General features: G+C 53.6%; 2 protein-coding genes across 2 annotated transcripts; one reads left to right on the forward strand and one right to left on the reverse strand.

Annotated features, from left to right (window-relative positions):
- Nucleotides 1-73: 73 nt before the first annotated feature.
- CSUI_000848 (transmembrane) lies at nucleotides 74-9640 on the reverse strand. Its single transcript, XM_068061055.1, has 9 exons — nucleotides 8448-9640; nucleotides 6770-8357; nucleotides 5431-5574; nucleotides 4743-4844; nucleotides 3861-3944; nucleotides 3193-3317; nucleotides 2670-2789; nucleotides 1636-1998; nucleotides 74-1151 (listed from the first exon to the last, which is right to left on the reverse strand). Exons 2-9 carry the CDS (start codon nucleotides 7026-7028, stop codon nucleotides 531-533), a joined length of 1818 nt encoding a protein of 605 aa, XP_067926968.1. The 5' UTR covers nucleotides 7029-8357; nucleotides 8448-9640; the 3' UTR covers nucleotides 74-530.
- Nucleotides 9641-11044: 1404 nt separating this feature from the next.
- Nucleotides 11045-17608, forward strand: CSUI_000849 (phospho-2-dehydro-3-deoxyheptonate protein). The gene is made up of 8 exons (XM_068061056.1): nucleotides 11045-12465; nucleotides 12666-12802; nucleotides 12983-13085; nucleotides 13196-13595; nucleotides 13976-14054; nucleotides 14416-15127; nucleotides 15624-16727; nucleotides 16995-17608. The coding sequence occupies exons 1-8, from the start codon at nucleotides 12073-12075 to the stop codon at nucleotides 17157-17159; spliced, it is 3093 nt and encodes a 1030-aa protein (XP_067926969.1). The 5' UTR covers nucleotides 11045-12072; the 3' UTR covers nucleotides 17160-17608.
- The last annotated feature ends 485 nt before the right edge of the window (nucleotides 17609-18093 follow it).

Consider the following 18093-nt stretch of genomic DNA (forward strand, 5'->3'; position numbering starts at 1 on the left):
CCACGGCTTGAAAAGAAAGGAAACACAACTCTCGACGTGAAAAAAGGATCCGGTCCTCACACAAAAGTCATGCTCCCCAACTGATGCGACGGGACATGAGCAAGACAACCTCCATGCGCCTTGCGCACTAGGAGTACGAGCAAAATGGCTACCAGGGTCTCCTTCGCACGCACGTAAAGAAATCCATTTGTGTGTTTACCCCAGCACAGACACCTCAACAGACGGGAACTCCCTGGGAACAGGAGAGCGGAAATGAGTTTGGTGACGATGACCTGCCTTGCTCCTAAACCCTAAAACTTACACCGTGACATGCCATCAGCATGGCGACTACGGGCACTGTGACATGCCTCGCCGAAGCTACAGGTACAACTGCAGGCTTCGTACATCGTTAACACATCAGAAAAAGCTGCCAACAACTTGAAAACCAACCGCACTGCCATCCGAACCACACGGTGGCAGTGTAACCGCCAGACAGAGAAACGGCTCTCGGAGAGAGAACCACGGGACTAAGTGAAACCGGAAACTATAGTCTACTGGGATAGCGGTTCCGACTCAACCCCAGACGAAGACAAAACAGGCGGCACTCGGGCAAGAGACTCAGCTGGCGCGCTCTCCTCGTTAGATCCGCCGTCTTGGCCTGGTGAGAGGCTACCATCAGTTTTTTGTTTCTCCCCCGCGTCAGCTTCCCTCGAAAGGCTCACTGACGGACCCCGGGAAGCCCCGGCCGAACCCGCACCCACATCAACAACTGCGGGTGACGGCTGTGCGCCGCCGGGTACGGGCTGTTGTACATCAAGCTTCTGAAGCGCGCCCCTAACCGACTTCTCTGGAGATGCCGCAACTACTTTGGACTTATGCGCCGCAGCTGGGATCCCTCCTCCGCTTAAAGGTGCTCGAACGCTGGTTGAAGCACTCGAGGAGGATACATCGGTTCCTGGCACGGATACTGTAGCTGGGTCAAAGGCAGGGAGAGACGCGGGAAGAACCCCTGGAGGGACTTTTGGAGCCATACCATTGGCAGCAAAGTGCATCGCCGGATTCGCAGAAACCACGTCGTAGCACTGGGTTGATGAAAGGCCCAGCTTCGTTTGAAGATACAGGCAGTACCACATCATCGAGTTGACGGACTCGGTCAGATGCTGACCGAGAACCTGCAAACAACGTGCACGTGTGGAGCACTTGCCCGATGTATCAGCAAATCAGACACCATTGATAGGAGCGCCCACCGTGTCTGAAGAATGAGACAGCCGACCCCTGCAGGGAAGGACGTCCGCAGATATACAGGCTCACCGAGACACTCAACTCATAGGTCAGGATCGATTACAGGTTCACGCTGCTGCACGACTCATGAGTCCAAGCCAGGTGTGCCCTCGCACCTACGCGTACCGAGAATGAAAACACGACACGAAAGCCTGAAGCCTACGTACAAGATCGGCTCTGGCTCCCACAGTACTACCCTGTCCCAAAGGACGTACTTCAACTCCGAACGTACAGGAATTCCCAATCTCTAACAACGAAACGACGCATGTAACCGCATTCCTGCGCAGTGTACCGACAGAAAAACCCACGCCGTTTCACATGCACTCTGTAAAAGGAGACTCCTTTTCTTGTATGAAACCTCAGCATGTGACTGACCGCGTTTTCACGGAATACGGCATCGAGAGAAAAACCCAGATAGCGCATTTTGTAAGCCGCTGCGACAGCTCCTGTCCTATCCTGTCCATGATGGCAATGGATGAAGGACACAAGAGGGCCGCGTGTCCGTTGTCCTTCCTTCGATGGATCCTTCTTCTCCGTTCGAAGAGAGGGGCTTTCTGTATCGGTCTCGGCACCAGCTGTCTTTCCTGATTCCTCTTGAACAAAAAATGAGTGGCCTTCTACCGTCATCGCAGCATTGTCTTCCAAAGAAACATGCACCATTCGACGCAAAACTTCAACTTTCTCTTCCAGGGTGTCCCCATCCCACTGCGTGAAATTGCGTGCTAGGGAGTTCCTTATCTGTTCACAACACCGACAATCATCAGCGCTCATAAAAAACAGGCATCTGAAGAGATCCTCTATAGGCAACACAGACACTCCTCTCGGGAGTACACAAGACAGGACTGGTTGTTTTTTCAACGTGAGTCGCTACGGCAAAACACATGAACTCTTCTTTCCCATGAACTCAAAAGAAGACGGAGCCTTCGCACGGACCCATCTATACACGAACACTCTTCACTCTTTTCGGCTCATTGTCACGGTATGATGTGCTCTTCCCTCCTAGCGAGACAACGACACCTCCGGCGTAGTCCTGAGTTACCATGTACCCCTCCTTGCTTCATTTCCGTCTCTAGTTTAGCAGGCGCTATGAAATCAACGAAATGCCCGCTCTCCCAATTGTCGAGGAGGCAGATCGAAGAGCACTACAAGACTGTGCTTCAGCTGTAACAACCAAAAAAACGGGGAGCGGGGTTGGCATACTGAAACTCGAGACCAGTACACATTATCCCTGCTATTTTGGTCCACCGCAGGTACACATCGCATCCCGACAAGGTCGGGAGGGTCAAGGACTACTCTGCAGGCCCTACTGCCAGGGCTCCACTACTGCGGACAGAAGTGACTTTTCTTCTCGCAAGAAACACCAGGGGGGGCAACAGATCGCAGCCGTCCAGTACCGGGAAAAAGCTCACCTCGGGTGGCAGAGAGTACGGACTAACGTTTTGCCCGTATATCGGCCAATGCACTGTGCCTACGCCAGAATGAGTTCGAGCGTCACACGCTTCTCGAGCTACTTCACAACGCTCCAGCAGCTGCAGGGCAGACAGTTGCATAAAAGATCTGATAGAGCTGTTCATATACGGGTGATCATACACGTAATAAAGAAGCTCTTACCCTCAACTGTGCAACAAGCCTGTCCAGCTACCTTCTGCACGCGGGAGCGAACTCACACACTATCCGTATACTACCTAATGTACACCGAGGTCATTCCAACGGCTCACATTGATTTGAAAGCACATACACCCCTTTCGCCTGTCGGTACATACAGGTAGACGACAGAGCTGTTCGCATGAGTACCGCTCATAAGACGCACGCACACCAGTATTTAGAGTGTGACTCCGTAGAGCTATTGCTCCACGATGATGTTTCTACTTCATCTACGAGAGAGAAGAAAAGAAACTATAGCGAACACTCGGTCCGCGATAAGGGGCTCACCATTCCGTTGGCTCCGTCCCACTGGAAAGTGAAGAAAATGACCTTCGGATCTGCTGGGAAACTGAGCGCATTCTTCTCTGCCTGGCGTGCAGCAGCTGCCTTGAGATCTTCAAGCGCCAGGTGTTCTGTCACGAAAGGACACAAAAAAGCATCAGCAACAAGGATGAGGCATGAACCAGATATGCAATCCAGATAAGGTATGATTGCTTGCAACATGGAAACCGGACTCAGGCACCGTCACAAGCACGCCTATTTGAACGACTAATCGTGCGACCCCACGCAAACAACATCACAGTCATCCATCTGGTACGACGGAAAAAAGCCGGAGGCCCGATGTCCCAGGGGATCGTGAAACCGGGCTCTCTCAGAGATATATCTAGTGACGAACAACAGATCTCAGGCGATGCAGTTTCCTTCAGAAGAAATATGAATGTATGTATGACCGTGCATGAATATTTACGGATTGTGTGTACGTATGAAACTATGCGTGACACACAAACCGCAAGAATCACAAGCTTGAATCGCCAGCCGCTCCCCAGGAAACGTTCTGTCCGTCGCACTTAACTCCAGTGTCTCTTTCTTTTGCCCTTAAACCCGCTGGATCGTTGGGCGACGATGAAGAAGAAGTAACGGATACGTGCGACAGGCCAGAGGAAAGACGAGCTTACTTGTGTTAGGATCGAGTGGCATAGAAGTACGGAAGAGCAAGTTTGATGTTGTTGTATTCGCATCGAGTAGCCGCACGACATCCGCTGCAAGGTTAAAAGGGCACATGCGTACACTCGCTACGGAAACCATACAGAGTAAGGGGATCCCGGACTCAGAATGATTGATAGCCCCTTAGGCGTAAGCTGGATACGCACCTGACATCCATATGTCACATCATCGTACACGAACAGCGATCTGATTCTGAATTTCTCACTTAGTTTGATGTGTGTTCATGTATAAGTGGAGTTTACTGAAGTCAGATCCGCTGCCGCTGGTAAAGTGTACTCACGCACACATGCACATACGGGTGACGTAAACAGGGAAGCTACAAAAATATCTGCGCTTCATGAGAAACGGTTGACAAGCCTCAGACAATTCACTATTCATGGATACAAATGCGGCCAAACAACCCTAGGCCCTCAACCCTCCCATACACCTGCGCCTGCTGCCGTTCAACACCCAACACCATTCTTCTTTGTAGAACGCAATGGGAGACCAGGTGTTGTGGTGGGGGGAATGTCCAAACGAGGCAACTATTCCGTGAAAGGAAGCCGTGAACCAACGAAGGCTGCAGAAGACCGTCTCTCCCATGGAAAAAAGAATCACACAAGCCACGCAAGCTCCTTGTAAGTCTTCCTCGTTTATGGAACAGACGGCTTCCCATCATTGCCGGTTGTATGGCGACCCCTACTACAGGCACCAGGAAACACACTCATATGTTCACCCGCATTCTACTTCAACAACGATGGCTTCTCAGATTACCCCTGGAACGCAACGATGTGAGTAATCTGTCGAACGCCCGATACCTCCAGGTGAACGGACAACGTCGTACACCAGCTTACGGTTGAAGCCATCGAAGAACGGATATATCGCGCACTCGGGAGACTTCTCCACCACGCAAGGGTCTCCAGGCGGGAGCTGTTTTCCGCCGTTCCCCTCCGCCTCTGGGGATTCAGCATGTTACACAGAAAAAAGAGAGAATCAAAACACCTCTTACTTTGGGTCAATCAAACGCAAGAACGACAGTTTCCGTTTCTCCTCTGTCAGCCTCACCATTCATCACTCACTCTTCCGTCATTCGTCGCAAAATCACACCGTCACAACAGCACAACTTCCAGGAAACAAAACTAAAGTTACCAATCTGTGAAGATGAACAAGAGAAAGACTGCAATACGTACCTAACAGCAAACCGGCTCCATGACTTCTTAACAGTATTCAATCATACATCGAGTAATTCAGAGTTAGTGCCGACTCCCAGACAGCCAGTGGGGCATCCCCTTATATATCACAAGACGGTGTGCGAACAACGCTGCTTGCGGTGGCGGTTTCATGGCGGAATTCCTGCTGGTGATGAAGCACACTGAATTCTCACCCTAAGCGCTGAAACGTGTCCACGGCAACCATGACAGGGCTACCCCGGAATCCGGCGCTTCCAGTAGACAGCTCATTTGGTTAACAGAACGCTCCATACAATGAACAACAAAACACCCATGTCAAAGCACACAGCGCGGAGTAAGACCAAGCACATACGGAGCCCTGGTCGGCGAAGGAAGAAATAAGCTGTTGTCGCGGCGATAGCTGCACCGGTCAGAAGCAGGGCAATACGGGAAGTTTTGGTATACGCGGAGTGCCGCTCTCCGCCGAAAGGGTCTCCGCTACCACCGTGTGCTTGGCCTGTACACAGACGTCAGAAACACGGAGCATGTGCCACATGTCCCACGCATCCGCATTCTCACCAAGGTGGACAAGCGTCAACTCCTTCGACTCCCCGAAGTGAATTTCCCATCACAAGACTACAGGAGGCTAACCTCTCACGCTTTCGCCCCGCCCAGCTACACTTGAAAGCACAGATTCCACGAGAGAAAAGAAACGTTCGCATCACACAAAGGCCGCACTGACAAACGCACCGAGGTGAACAGGGTCTACACATGGTGCATGTACGCATATCACTTGCCAATGCTATACAGACAACAGATGTCGGTGATGTGCCGTGGCATCCTAAGGATGCCCTTTAGTAAGCAATCCACCAGCACACCTCCTCGGTCTAATTTAATCGATTCATGCCACGCTGAACGCCTCGACTGAATCAGGTCAAGAAAAACTAACACAAGACCTCGCTTCTGTTCGTGCGTGGTGTACGGACATTGCTGGAGTGCCATCAAGGTAAGGGCCGCCTGCAAAAGTTCTCGGAAGACAACTAGCGCGCGAGAACGTTTTCAGTGAAGAGGCAACAGGCCGCCTCGCTCTTCTGAGTATCCCGTCTACGTCCAGCAAGACACCCACCCTAACCGAGACGCGGTCCACTCCGAACCGACGGTCCAGGGACAACTCGTCTTCCCTGTCTCGGCGATCGCGCAGAGTATGTCCGCAGAGTCCAAACAGGTGACTAAACGAGTTCTTAAGACACTTAAGGTTTACTTATTTATACATGGCTTGACTGACTAGACACATATGTATAACCTGGGTGGAGGGGCCAAACCAAACAGTGAGCTGTCACACAGCAAAACCACGATGCTCGTCGTGGAATCGACCCGGCTGTGGCCACCTTCCGGAAAAGACAAGAGGAACACAACGACCTGGCCAGCCTACGAAACGGCATGCAACTTCTGAGTCGCTAAATCACACAAAACCCGTCAGCGGGTTTTTGCAGGGGCGCCCCTGTGCAGACGAAACTTCTAAACAGCCCTCCATCTGTCAGCGCTGATACCAGCCCTACTTCCCATCGGAAGTCACGTGTCAGGATGTGTACGTGAAAAAAGACAGAGAACACACAGAAAATTCAGGACACATACGTGCACTGGGTGTACGGACGTACATGCATATGACTGATTGGGGAAGACACCGGCGAAAATTTCAGAAGCTTGCTCACCTCTGTACGCGACATCATATGGTGAATATCCCCCCACACTGAAGGAATCTCTGTCTTCTGCAGCGCCTGATGCTCTGTCTCCCAGCCATCCACCTGCGAAGGCTGAGCGAAGTCTGCTAGAACGATCAAGACGAGGGTCAGAGGCGGCAGCGTGGTGGCTGAAGGCAGCTAAGACTCCTGCCTCCTCGCGACTTGTTTCAAGCTCTACATTTAAAGGATCTCGTTGCCGCTGCCGTTCCGAGTAAGTCCCCAGCTCCATGGTGGCACCAGTACTTTTTTCTTGAGTGTAGGGAGGGCACCAAACGGAGCGACGAGGTACGAGAAGGACAACACGCGACTAACCCAAAGGATGACTTACTAGCTGTCAGAAAGGGCACCAAAGCGCAGGCTTCGAAGACAGCTTAGAGGAGAAGGAAGGGGCTGCCGTCCCAGACATGGGATCTGGTGACGGGCTGGGGAGAAGCTGCGGCTGCTGTCAAGGAGAAAGCGGGACGGGGTACAGGCGCGGCTGCGGAATGTCCGGGATTTGATCTACAGGTGCGTGCTACAAGAAGAGGTGCAAATTAGACTATATGCAAAGTCGAGTCACAAAACGAGGAATACTCTGTGACCGGCTTTCCGCACGAAGGGGGGCACGGGTGAGTTCGTTGGTTGTGCGCGACGGACGACGACACAGTTTGCACGGTTCTCAGACAGAACAAAGACGCAACGCGGCTAAAAACAGTTCTTGGACGGGAGCGTCATACTCTGCACAGTGGGCGCGGAGCAGATACAGACCGGGAACGAAAAAAAAAAAACCAGGGCAGTCCTGCCGTGAAGGGACGTGACAAGGCATAACTCATGGTCTGCCGTGCCCTCACTGAGAGGCCACGCACAGAAAAAAAAGTTCAGCCGTCCAGGTGACTGGTGAAGCAGGCGACGCGGACCAAAGAGACTTCGAAATGGAAAGCCGTGGAAACGTTCCGGAGCCTGCTCCGTAGCTGAGAGCGTTTAAAAAGCACAGGCGCAAGAAGATAAGTCCATACGACTCGCACAAGTAGACGGGATTAGTGAGGACATTACACGGCCCAAACCGGCGAGGCAATCACTCGGTAGCAGACTGAGGAGACAGGACCAAACTGAAGACAAATACCTCCGATAGCAGCTCAACCACGTAAGGCTGTTAGCAAAAGGCATCGACAAAACATCAAAGAGGACGGCGTACCCAGAGTGCGTGTTCGAAACCTGAGGAAAACTACCATGGTGTTCAGCGCGCTGCTAGAAGAATGACAAGAAATACTGTTGCTGGCTGGATACGAGCTCGTACGAAACCGTTGACAGCTCTGTCCCGGATTCTCAAGGACTGCCCGGCGCTGTGAAACAAAGCAGGGTTCGCAGTGAAGACTATACGGAGAAACAGAATTTGTACCGAGAGAAACAACACATGAAAAAGTGTCAGGTTCCAGAAAGTACGTTCAACGGCGGTGCACTACGTGTAATCTTCGACTTGGTTTTACCACGTTGGGAAAAAAGCCACGAGAGCACATAGCGAAGTGAAGCGCTGCTGCATTTGCAGTCGTTTTTTTTTACACTTTTCTACGTTCTACATGTCATCTACTGCGACAAAACGGACGGGACAAACCTCCTGTCCGCCGCGCCCGCCGCTGCATGCATGTTCTGATTAAGCATGCCAGAAAAGAGGTGACTAGTTCCGCCTCTCGTGTTCAAAGAAGCCAGGAAGTGGCGATACTACGCTAGCACGAGTCCCGTTCGTCGGTTTGTCGAGCTGCGTTGAGTGCCAGCCAGGTCGAGTGTTCTCTGTGGTTTCATACTGCCGGATCTAGTACAGCTGTACAAAGCCACACAGCGCTGGTTCATCTGTCCTCAAATGTAATGTCTGGGTCGGGCCTTGGCCCCGCTCCGGTTGTGTGCCTACGGCCTTTGCCTGTTTGCGGCAGGTCATTCTGTTTGAGACCGCCGATCCTTGAGTCGCGCCCTCTAGAATCCGGCCTGCTCAACGCGTTCTCGTCGCTCGACGGGAGCAGGGCTGCCCCTCGCGATGTCGCGCAGGCCGCTGTCCGTGACAGAGCTCCATGAATCGAAGACGCGCTTCTCATAGCCCTCAGGGTGAGTGGGCTCACTCTGGCTACATTCATTCGGTAAAGGGCCACAGTACGGCTGAACTCATCAGCCGCTGGGATTGCCTGTGGCGACACCGCTCGCTGGGTGTCAAGTTCTGGAGACGCCCACTACACACCAAACGACATGGTCGCCGAAAGACCCCGGAGAAGCTAGGAGGCGGTGCCTCGGTTCACAGGGGAGGGACGTTCCCCGGCGGCGAAGAAAGGCGCCACTCGGAGGAAAGCATGACAGAGGGAAATCATACGCGAAGTGAATGTCGTCTGCGCTGTAACTGTATGAAGGTTTACGCACTGCTATTGAAGACTGCGGCGGCCGCTGACGACGCTGGAGTGATTGCAGGCGTGGGGCCGGCGGCAAGGTGCCCGGCGGACAAGCCCCTGACGCCGAGCTTTCCTGCTTAGAACGCCGGTGCGATGCGGAACGCCAGGACCCAGTCTAGCAGTCCGTGGCACAGGCGTATGGTGCTGTCATTCCTGCAATCGTGTGCACGTGCACCAGCAGCACAGACTTTTCTTTTCCTCAGTCTTTACGTAGGACCGCCAGCGAGTGACGCTATTCCAGTCCATGGTGCAGAAAAGGCAAACGCATACAGCGAGACACGTCAACTGGTGCAGGTCATGCCATACTTGTCGCGAGGGGCAAAAACGTGAAAGCACTAGTGGGGCTCAACAGCCGCGATACAGACAAGAAGCCCGCCACGGGCTGCCGCATTGCTGTGCTCGTGCGATATACCTGGAATGCGGACAGAGGCGGTCCAACCGCGATGCAGTTTCCTTGTCTGTACCTCGGCTATCGAGGCGAACTATTGCGTCCATGTTTGTGCCCCCCGGGGTACGTGTGGTACCTACTGCACCAATTGACATACCTCGCTGTATGCCTTTGTAAAAGCAGAGTGCACGGTTCAAACAGTATAGCGTTGAGGACGGGGCCAAGCCAAGACACACACTATTTCGATGACGCGGGAGTCAGACGGCGAGAAAGCCTCTACCCCTTTCCCAAACAACAACAGGGCGTGAGGGTGAGTGAGCTGCGCCTGGTGCGAAAATCCTGAAAGAAGCGAGATTCAATTGTCGTCGGTCCCGGGAGCCCTTGTGCCTGCAAGGTAGTCACACACCGCTTGATACCCACTGAGGGTGATGACGCACCCAGAACGGTTGCGCGCCTCGAGAAGCCATCTACAACTGCTCACTCGGATAAGGCTGGAAGCAGGCACTGGGAGATTTCGAGGAAGGCCCTTCTGATGTTCTAAGGAGTGCACACGCGGCAGGCCTGGGCCATGGTGACTGGCCTACAGCCAGCAGACTGTAAGCATTCGTCTTTTCCTCGAGAGTCAGCGCGGTAGCTGAATGGACGTATTGTGCTCCGTTGCACGGCAGTGACGTCGGCAGGCACGTCCGTTTGACAACCGCGGACTGCAGCTCACGCGAACCTTGCCCCTCTGATATTGCCTACACTTCCGGGTTTAACGGCTTTCGGCGCTAATTCTCTGTGGGCAGCGAGCTACAACTCTTGCGGGCGGACACTCCAGCGTCTGGTCACTTGCAGTCTAACGAACTAATCAGCTGTGGGCCTTCTTCGGCAATGACTTCGTTCCCTAACGTCGCCTGAAAGCTGCGAGGTACAACTCTGCGAACGAGGGGCGCAAAGCTCTCAGGAGAGCCATCAGCTAAGTAGAGTCAGCGTATATGCAAAACTGTTAGCTTCGCCCTCATGCTATCTCGAAAGGCTTTGTGACGAAAAACAGCCGATGACAGCGATTGCCCACCCCGAGACAAAGAATGCAGACTTGAAAAATCGTGTACACTCTTCGTAGTTTAGTTCTTGTCTGGAAGTGAACTACTTTCCGGGACAGACGACCGGATTGTGGTGGGGCCCTCTCGGAAATTGCTTTCTCTGGTGAAAGATAAAACATGTTGGCGGTTGGGGGAAAACCGGTATTGCTTTCTCGAGAACACCGTGTCGTGGGTGGAGGGTGGTGGACAATGCTTCCTCTGCTTCAAACCATGATGTCCCAGGCAACACGGGAATCCAGCCGAGCTGGAGTGGCCCATGCTGATCGCTTGCCCACCCGCTGCTTGGCGGAGGGTTGCGCCGCTTCTGGTCATCCAGCCGTCGTCTTCGAGCAAAGCAGGCACGCGCCGGACAGTTTTAGACAACCGCATCACTTGTCATGTCTTCATCAGTTAGTAGCGGGGAACTTTTTATCGTGCTGTCATGCGTAGGTTCTGCCTCTTCACTCGAAATCAGTACAAACATAGCTTCATTCAACAAACACTTGCCTGCGTTCTGCAATCCGACAACGGTGATACTGGTTCTACTAGCTGAATCCTCCCAGCCCCTGGGGCCTCTCCTTGGAGGGTGGCGACAGCAAGCTCCGCCGTCAGTTTGCTTTGAGTCTCGTGGCAGTTTATAACAGTTTCTCTGAGCTGTGGTGGCCGATTTGTTGCTTGTCTTTGCATTCCAGCATTCGTGTGGTCTGGGGGAACCCCAACGGCCTTCTTGACTCGGTATCGCTGCGAGCCTTGCCCTTGGAAGGTCGGCGCTTATGCTGTAGACGTAGGCCTCGACAACGTGTGGTGTGGCGGCGGCGTCAAGAAACAGAGTGAAGGAAGCACTCATTTCCGCCCCTTTTCGTCTGCAACCTGGAAATATCCTTGGTTGCAGTCTTTTTCGTGTATTCGTCAATTGAAGTTCCCGCCCCCCGTACAGCTAGCTCCTTTCGCCGCGTGTCGTGTCTTGTGGCTGTCAAGATCAGCATCAAGCCCCGGGTGCCGTCCCACGCTGCTGTCCCGCGCAAAAGAAGCTATGTCTTTGTCCGGAAAAACCAGTTTCTTTCCTGTCCCCGCCATTACGTCCCGTGTTTCTTCTTGCTGAGCTTATTCGTCTGTCGACCCGCGCCCCCGTTCCATCTCCCTGGTTCTCTTTTTTCCCATGAGCCGTAGGTCCCGCGGGCTGCTGCACGGCGGTACTTTCATAGAGGGCGGCCGTTTTTTCCACGAGCATTACAGGCGTGCACAAGTTTTCTGCGGTTTATGTTTTATGGTCGATCGACAGTCTTGTTTTCAGGCATCGCGCTGATGCTCAGACGCAGCGTCCCCGCTCCCGAAGTTTCGCCTCCTACCTTTCTGCATCGCGAAGTCGAATGTGGACTCGTTGCGACAATCAGCCACAGCACGTAAACGATGCAGGACGAGTCCAGTCACGATTCTCACCATGGCGGGCACCCAAGTTCCAGCGCAATGCGGGGTCAACTTTCAACTAGTAGCAGTCCCTTACAAAGTCTGTCGACTCGCACCATCATCCCGTCAGATGTTTCATTAGCTTCCCCGGGATTTACGGGGGCGTCTCTTGCTGCCATCACCAGTGCCGTCGCCAGCGCGGCGATCGGAAGGGTCGCATCCGCTGTGGCCCCCGGTCCTCTCTCCCCCGAGGAAAGCGAGGCAGTCCTTTCTGCTATGACAGCCCTCTTCGAGTCATTGCGTGAAATGCATCTAGACAGCGGACAAGAGCCCTGGAAACCTTCCATTAAGACTAGTGACGGATTCAAAGCCTGCAAGCAGTTCCTCTGCGCCCTAGTAAGCTAACATTAACGCTCAGTGCCGAACATCATCATGGAGCTTCGTAAGAGGGGATGTGTCGGGATCATGTGGTGCCGGGGCTGCTGCGGTGCGCTTTCGTGAAATGACTAGGTGCTTCAGTAGCTGCTGTTTCTCCGAGGTAAACTCCAGCTGATTCGTTGCGACGTTCTTGCTTTGACTACTGTGCTTTGTCTCAGTCTGCAGCAGCGGACGCGTTGCAGATTCGACCCCAAAGCCGCGAGTACCGCAACCAGTTCACCAAAAACTACAGGGCCCTCTTCCCCGATCAGCGGCGACACTACCGCGTTGACGTGCTTGAGGCTTCGCAGGAAGGGTAAGGATCTTCTCCAGAACTGCGCGCCTTCCGATCTCTCTTCGCTCGTTGTTTCGAGGTCTCCTCGGGCGTTGCCGTCTACGAAGCGGCGCTTGGTCCCAGTCAGTTTCTGTCTGTTTGTTCTGTGAAGGATTCTCACATGTGCCTTTGGCTTTTTCTGCGTCTTTTCAATTGCAACAGATACACGATGATCTACGTTAACGGCGAGCGATTTGATTTTCACTCCTCGGTTGTCGAAAGCGGCATGAGCTTCAAGCTGGCTTGGATCAACTCAATTGGCAAAGTAAGCTTTGATCCCGAATGACATGACTCAGGTTGGCTGGCTTACGAGTCCGTCAGAGTCATACATTATACAATTGTTCTCGGGGCCTTTGTTGTGTGCGCCCCCTGCAGCTTCAGCAGCTCCAGCGTCACGACCTCACGAAGGACCAGTACTGGAGATCGGAGCTAGTGCCTGTCCTGGTCGATCTCGACTGCAAGTGGGCAGAGTTTGAGCAAGAGTATATCTTGGAGCTCATTCAGATTGAGCGTAAAGCACGGCGTTACGTGATGGACGTAATCTCTTTAGAGAACCAACTTGTGTACCTTGACGGGTCCGTGGCAACCCTTGTTGCCAAAGGCGATGCTGTCCAGACAGCCCACCTGCACATCTGGCAGCAGTGGCAATCCTGTCGACGTGACTACGTCAAAAAGCTCTTCCGACTCAACTCCATTGCCAACTACCGCAGAAAAGGAAGAGGCGATCTCGACCTAAGTGTTCTCGAAACCGCAGAAAATATAATTAAGACCAGCGGTAAGTGTTCGGTCTGTGGACTGCGTACTTTGTTCACGTACGAACCTGACCCGTCATGTCCTAGGTACCCTCGTGAGACCTGGTTGAGCCCGCGTGTTACTTTCTGCTCTTGAGCGGCTGAAGATCATGTAGTAACGTGCCTTTGCTGATGAAAACGTGGGATCGTTAAAACGATTGATCAGTATGCTGACGGTGGAGGGAACCGCGCGAACGCATAGGCTTCGCAAGACTACGTGACCGAATCCGCGCTCTGTGCTGATTATCTCTTCTTCCGAAGTCGAGCTCGGATGGTGTCTACCAACTGGGACAATAGTCTAGGAGGAAAAGTCGAGTTTGGTCTACGGCGTACGGTTTGGACTGCGTGCTTTTGATTTATGCAGAATCCAATCCAGGTCATGTCTACGAGTGCGTAGCAAGTATCGCGTCCTCTTGTGTCAGCAGCTTCAACGATTTCCGCAAGTAAGTTGTAGGACAGGTCCGGGAGCCCTAGTAGAGGAATGTACCAGCGTAGAAGAGCAGGATACCTGGGTTTAGATGAGTAGGTTGGCGTAAACGGTAGCTCAGGCCTACGCTTCGGCCACTGTGGGGAGGTTTCATTGGTCCGAAGACAGCGTATCAGCCGTTCTTTGTGACGCTGCAGCGGTATACGCGCCAAGAGACAGTAAACTGGTGCACCACTTGTGGTAATGCTGTCTCCCAAGTAAACTGTGGCTTGAAGCATTGACCCAGTCCGTGCTCGCCAATTAGCCTACACCACAGACACTGCAGAAAAGTCAGCTCACTGCTCGCTTTTTTGCCTGCGTTGTCGCGTTGTCACCAGGCATATAACAGAACTAGGACAGACACCGGAGCGCATCGACCCTCATCTGTGCAACAACGTCACCCTCGTAAATCACTTAGTCCGTGTGGAAGAAACGTGGGAGCTCGCCCAGAAGTACCTGATGGATACACAACGGCTTAGGAATGTGATTCACATTGTGGACTTCGTCGTCGCGGTTGTCAAGACCCAAAAGGCAATCCTAGCTATCTTGAATTCCTCTTCTGTTTCATCCGAGACTGCGAGCTCTCGGCACCAGCGACTGTCAACATCCGGATCTTCCGGTTCCCTTACTTTTCGGGACACCCTCGTGACACACTCTCCAAGGAGTGCTGTTCAGGATACTCCAGCGAAACCGGCACCAGCCACCTGTTCGCATCGGCGCAGTACATCCTCTGCTGTGGATAGTGCGATGGATAATGACTTCCAGGGAAGCGCGGCTGCCACCGTCACCCGCGAAGAAAACGAGGGAGATCTGAGAGTTGTTTCAAGCAATGCGACAGCCTGTACGACTCAGGATATGGCTCCAGAAACAACAGACAGCGGGAGCCAAAGAATGCTCACCACCGGAACCGGTTGTACCGTGACGTCATCGTCGGGACTAAGGCCTCCCGGCTTCTCAGTACGACAGAGGACAAGCAGTTCAAATGCCGGAGACAAACGCGAGACCCTCGAGGAAAAACTTATTGCATGTGATGTTGAAGCTTTCCTTGCCGTAAGCTCTTCAGTTCCCGTTTGCCGTCTTAGATACTCGCGCCTGTTGTTTCCACTTCACTCTGACAATGCAGATCACTTGGGTCTTCTTTCTTAGTAGGACTGTGAGGGGGACACTAAAGGAGTGGCTGGCGCTCACCGGTTCATCTGGGGAGAAGCACACCCCGTTGGAATAGTGTATACTGTGCGCCATGACCGAACAGTCGCATATCTACCCATACCGACTTGCTTGGAAAGCCGGCATCGTCCAGCTCAGCTTAAGCTTTTCTGCGGGCTTGCAAATCTTTCCACTCTGAAGCTGAGAGCTTTCGCTGGTCCTTGGTTTTGGGGCACGCTGTACCCGCTTGTCAGACTCCAGTTGTAAAGATGGTCCTGTGCGTAGTGTTTTTGACAACGGGGTACAACCGCCAGCGTAGTGCTATCACCGGACACCGCAAACATAAACCCTAAACCCTGGAGACGCTCTGGCCTTCTGTGTGTTCTTGGTATGAATGCAGCTTCCGCGTTTTGTTTGCCTCTACTACCTCTTGGACCCAATTCATAGGTCCCAAATCCTCCAGCAATTTCTTCCTCACTTCTTTGCAGAGTGTCCGTCCCCGGCTGACCCCGTGCCGGAAGTACCTGATGAATTCTGGGGAAGTAAAAGTTTCTTTCCTTTCTCAGGGTGCCAGCCGCAATGTCTAGTGAAGCCCTCCTGTTCGTCGTCTTCATCGTCTTCAAGCTGTACAGCTAGTCTGCTTCCAAACTCTTCCGACCCGTCTGGCCCTTCCTTTGAGGGAGAAGCGATCGAGGTAGGGGCCGGTGGTGCAAGTAACGCCGCTGTTGACACCCCGCGAGCGCCAAGCATGGAGGTAACTGGGCCTGGTTCCACTGTTGTCGAAGGAGCCGGATCGGCAGCAGGGCGGGGGAGCAGCAGCGCCTTCCGGCTACTGAGCTCTTTCTCCGGCGATGGAGCCAGTACACGAGCTCCCTCCAGACAGGAAGAGTCATCCTCTTCCACGTCGTCCTTCGCCCAGCCTTCCTCGCGCAGCTCGCAAAACGGCTGTTGCAGCTCTAGCAAACCATCAGACACACCAGTTCCGGTAGATTCGGATTCCGACGACGCTTCTACCATGTGTGACTCGACTCTGCGAGATAGCCTGAATAGTACCTCAGCGCTGCAGGAGGCCGGCCCCGAAGCTGCACTGAACGGCGGGACGACAGCTGAAGTCGCGAACTCCAGCGGGAGTTCTGCCACTACCTCAGGCTTTCCAGCCTCCACCACGATGGGCCCAAACCTGTCTTCAGTTCCTTTGTCACAAAAGGGACAGCGGATATTTTTTTGCAGCTCAGACTCCGACCAGTACCCCAGGCCGGGGACGGCGTCATCTGCCGCGAGCGGTGCGGATTTGTGGACCCAACAGCACTGTGGCAGCATGCGTTTCGTCCTCTCCAAGGTTCCAACAGGACTGCGAAAGATGGTCAGGGCTTGGATGCTCATGCAGTCCTGGCTTCGATCAGAAGGTCTCGACGACAGCAAGGAGGCGTGGCTGTGCGTTATTGCCAGGCTAGCCGATAGCGAGGACTTCAAGCTCTTGATTCAGAAATGGGCTGGCACAAAGGTAAGCGTGTTAGGCCACGAGACGAGCGAGACAGACATATTTGTCGTGGAAAGCGCATTCCGAGTATGTTAAATTGCCAGGGCTTGCTCACTTTCACCGCATAGTTTTCTGAAGGACGAGTCTGACCAAGTGTACAGCTATAGATCCTCGGGCTAGTACGCCTCCGGAACACTTTGCCCATCTCCCTATGTGTCTTTGTTGCATGGCCCCTGTCCGGCCACGTAGAAACGCGTCATCGGCGGGGTTCTCGTTGGTTTGTTTGCTCAGCTCTCCGGCTTCCGACAACAGCTTGAGGCGTTGTTTCACGCGGTCGAAGAAATCTCCATGGCGCTCCAGCGGTCTTCGCCCCAGGACTGGAACGAGTTTCTCCAGGCCATTATCCAAGGCATTCAGCGAGATTCTCCGAGCCGCAGCAGCAGGAGTGTCTGCTGAGCCCGTTTCCTTCGCCAATCGAAGACGAATTTGCCGAGAAAATGATAGCATGGCCACAGCTGGGAATCGCTGCTCAGTCCGAAAGGATCTTCGTGTGCTCCCCCTCCAACTTTGTGGTGTGCGTAGACCAATCAGGCTAGTGCGCCGTGCCCGGCCCGATGGCGCCTGGTTCACGTCTCGAGTTGACTTCGCGTTGAGTCACGCCGCCGCTGGCCTCGAGTGGGTCTAGATGGAGGAGAGCGACGGGCTTGTAATTTCTTTTGTTTCCTGGCCTTTACTTAACTGTGCCGTGTATCCCGTATTGGTGTATGGCCTCCTCTTCCGTACAGGTGTGGTGTGTGCTAGCGAGCCGCCCGCCGTCTTCTCGGAGACGAGTGGCGCAGTGGGGCGCTTCAGCTCGAGTAGACTGTCCGATGACTGTTGTCTAGTTGTCAAGATTTCGTGCGTGTGTCTCCTGGGTTCCCCAACAGGGCGTGGAGAAACATCCTTGCCTTTCGGCTGTAGCCGCGGGCACCTTGCTCCAGAGGAGCACTTCAGAGCTCGGCAGCCGGGCAACACCATTCAGACGGGCGGTGCCCTCACCTGGCTTCTCGGGTGCTCACGGGGAGGCGGTTGACACCGCCCATATATTAGCACAAGGTTCAAGGTTCGCCTGCACCCGAGTGCTCGCCTCTATGAAGTGTACCACCTATTCACTGTACACCGGGTTTGCAGCTTTAGCGGTGTGTCTGGCGTGGGTGAGAACTCAGCAGCATTCTTACTACCGACACGTGCCCAGCACTGCTCAGAAATGGTGAACTCCCCTCCGGACACCGACTCTGCCTTCGGCTCACCGCCGGAATGTTGACAGCTTTCTTGAAGTTGTTGGTATGTACTGGTGGGCTCCACAGCAAAAGCACACTGACTGGCCTGGCACGGCAGTAGTTGGCTGGTT

Source organism: Cystoisospora suis, assembly GCF_002600585.1.
Source record: "Cystoisospora suis strain Wien I chromosome Unknown contig_322, whole genome shotgun sequence".
NCBI classification, from domain to species: Eukaryota; Apicomplexa; class Conoidasida; order Eucoccidiorida; family Sarcocystidae; genus Cystoisospora; species Cystoisospora suis.

What these genes read in the sequence shown, in the direction of transcription:
- CSUI_000848 (XM_068061055.1), bottom strand. Translation starts at nt 7,028, where the DNA reads ATGGAGCTGGGGACTTACTCGGAACGGCAGCGGCAACGAGATCCTTTA. An exon ending in CCTTCGCCGACCAGGGCTCC is followed by an intron (nt 4,845 to 5,430) that starts GTATGTGCTTGG and finishes CTGAATCCCCAG; the next exon opens with AGGCGGAGGGGAACGGCGGA. An exon ending in CGTACTCTCTGCCACCCGAG is followed by an intron (nt 1,999 to 2,669) that starts GTGAGCTTTTTC and finishes TGTTGTGAACAG; the next exon opens with ATAAGGAACTCCCTAGCACG.
- CSUI_000849 (XM_068061056.1), top strand. Translation starts at nt 12,073, where the DNA reads ATGCAGGACGAGTCCAGTCACGATTCTCACCATGGCGGGCACCCAAGT. An exon ending in AGCTTCAACGATTTCCGCAA is followed by an intron (nt 14,055 to 14,415) that starts GTAAGTTGTAGG and finishes CGTTGTCACCAG; the next exon opens with GCATATAACAGAACTAGGAC. An exon ending in AGAAATGGGCTGGCACAAAG is followed by an intron (nt 16,728 to 16,994) that starts GTAAGCGTGTTA and finishes TTGTTTGCTCAG; the next exon opens with CTCTCCGGCTTCCGACAACA.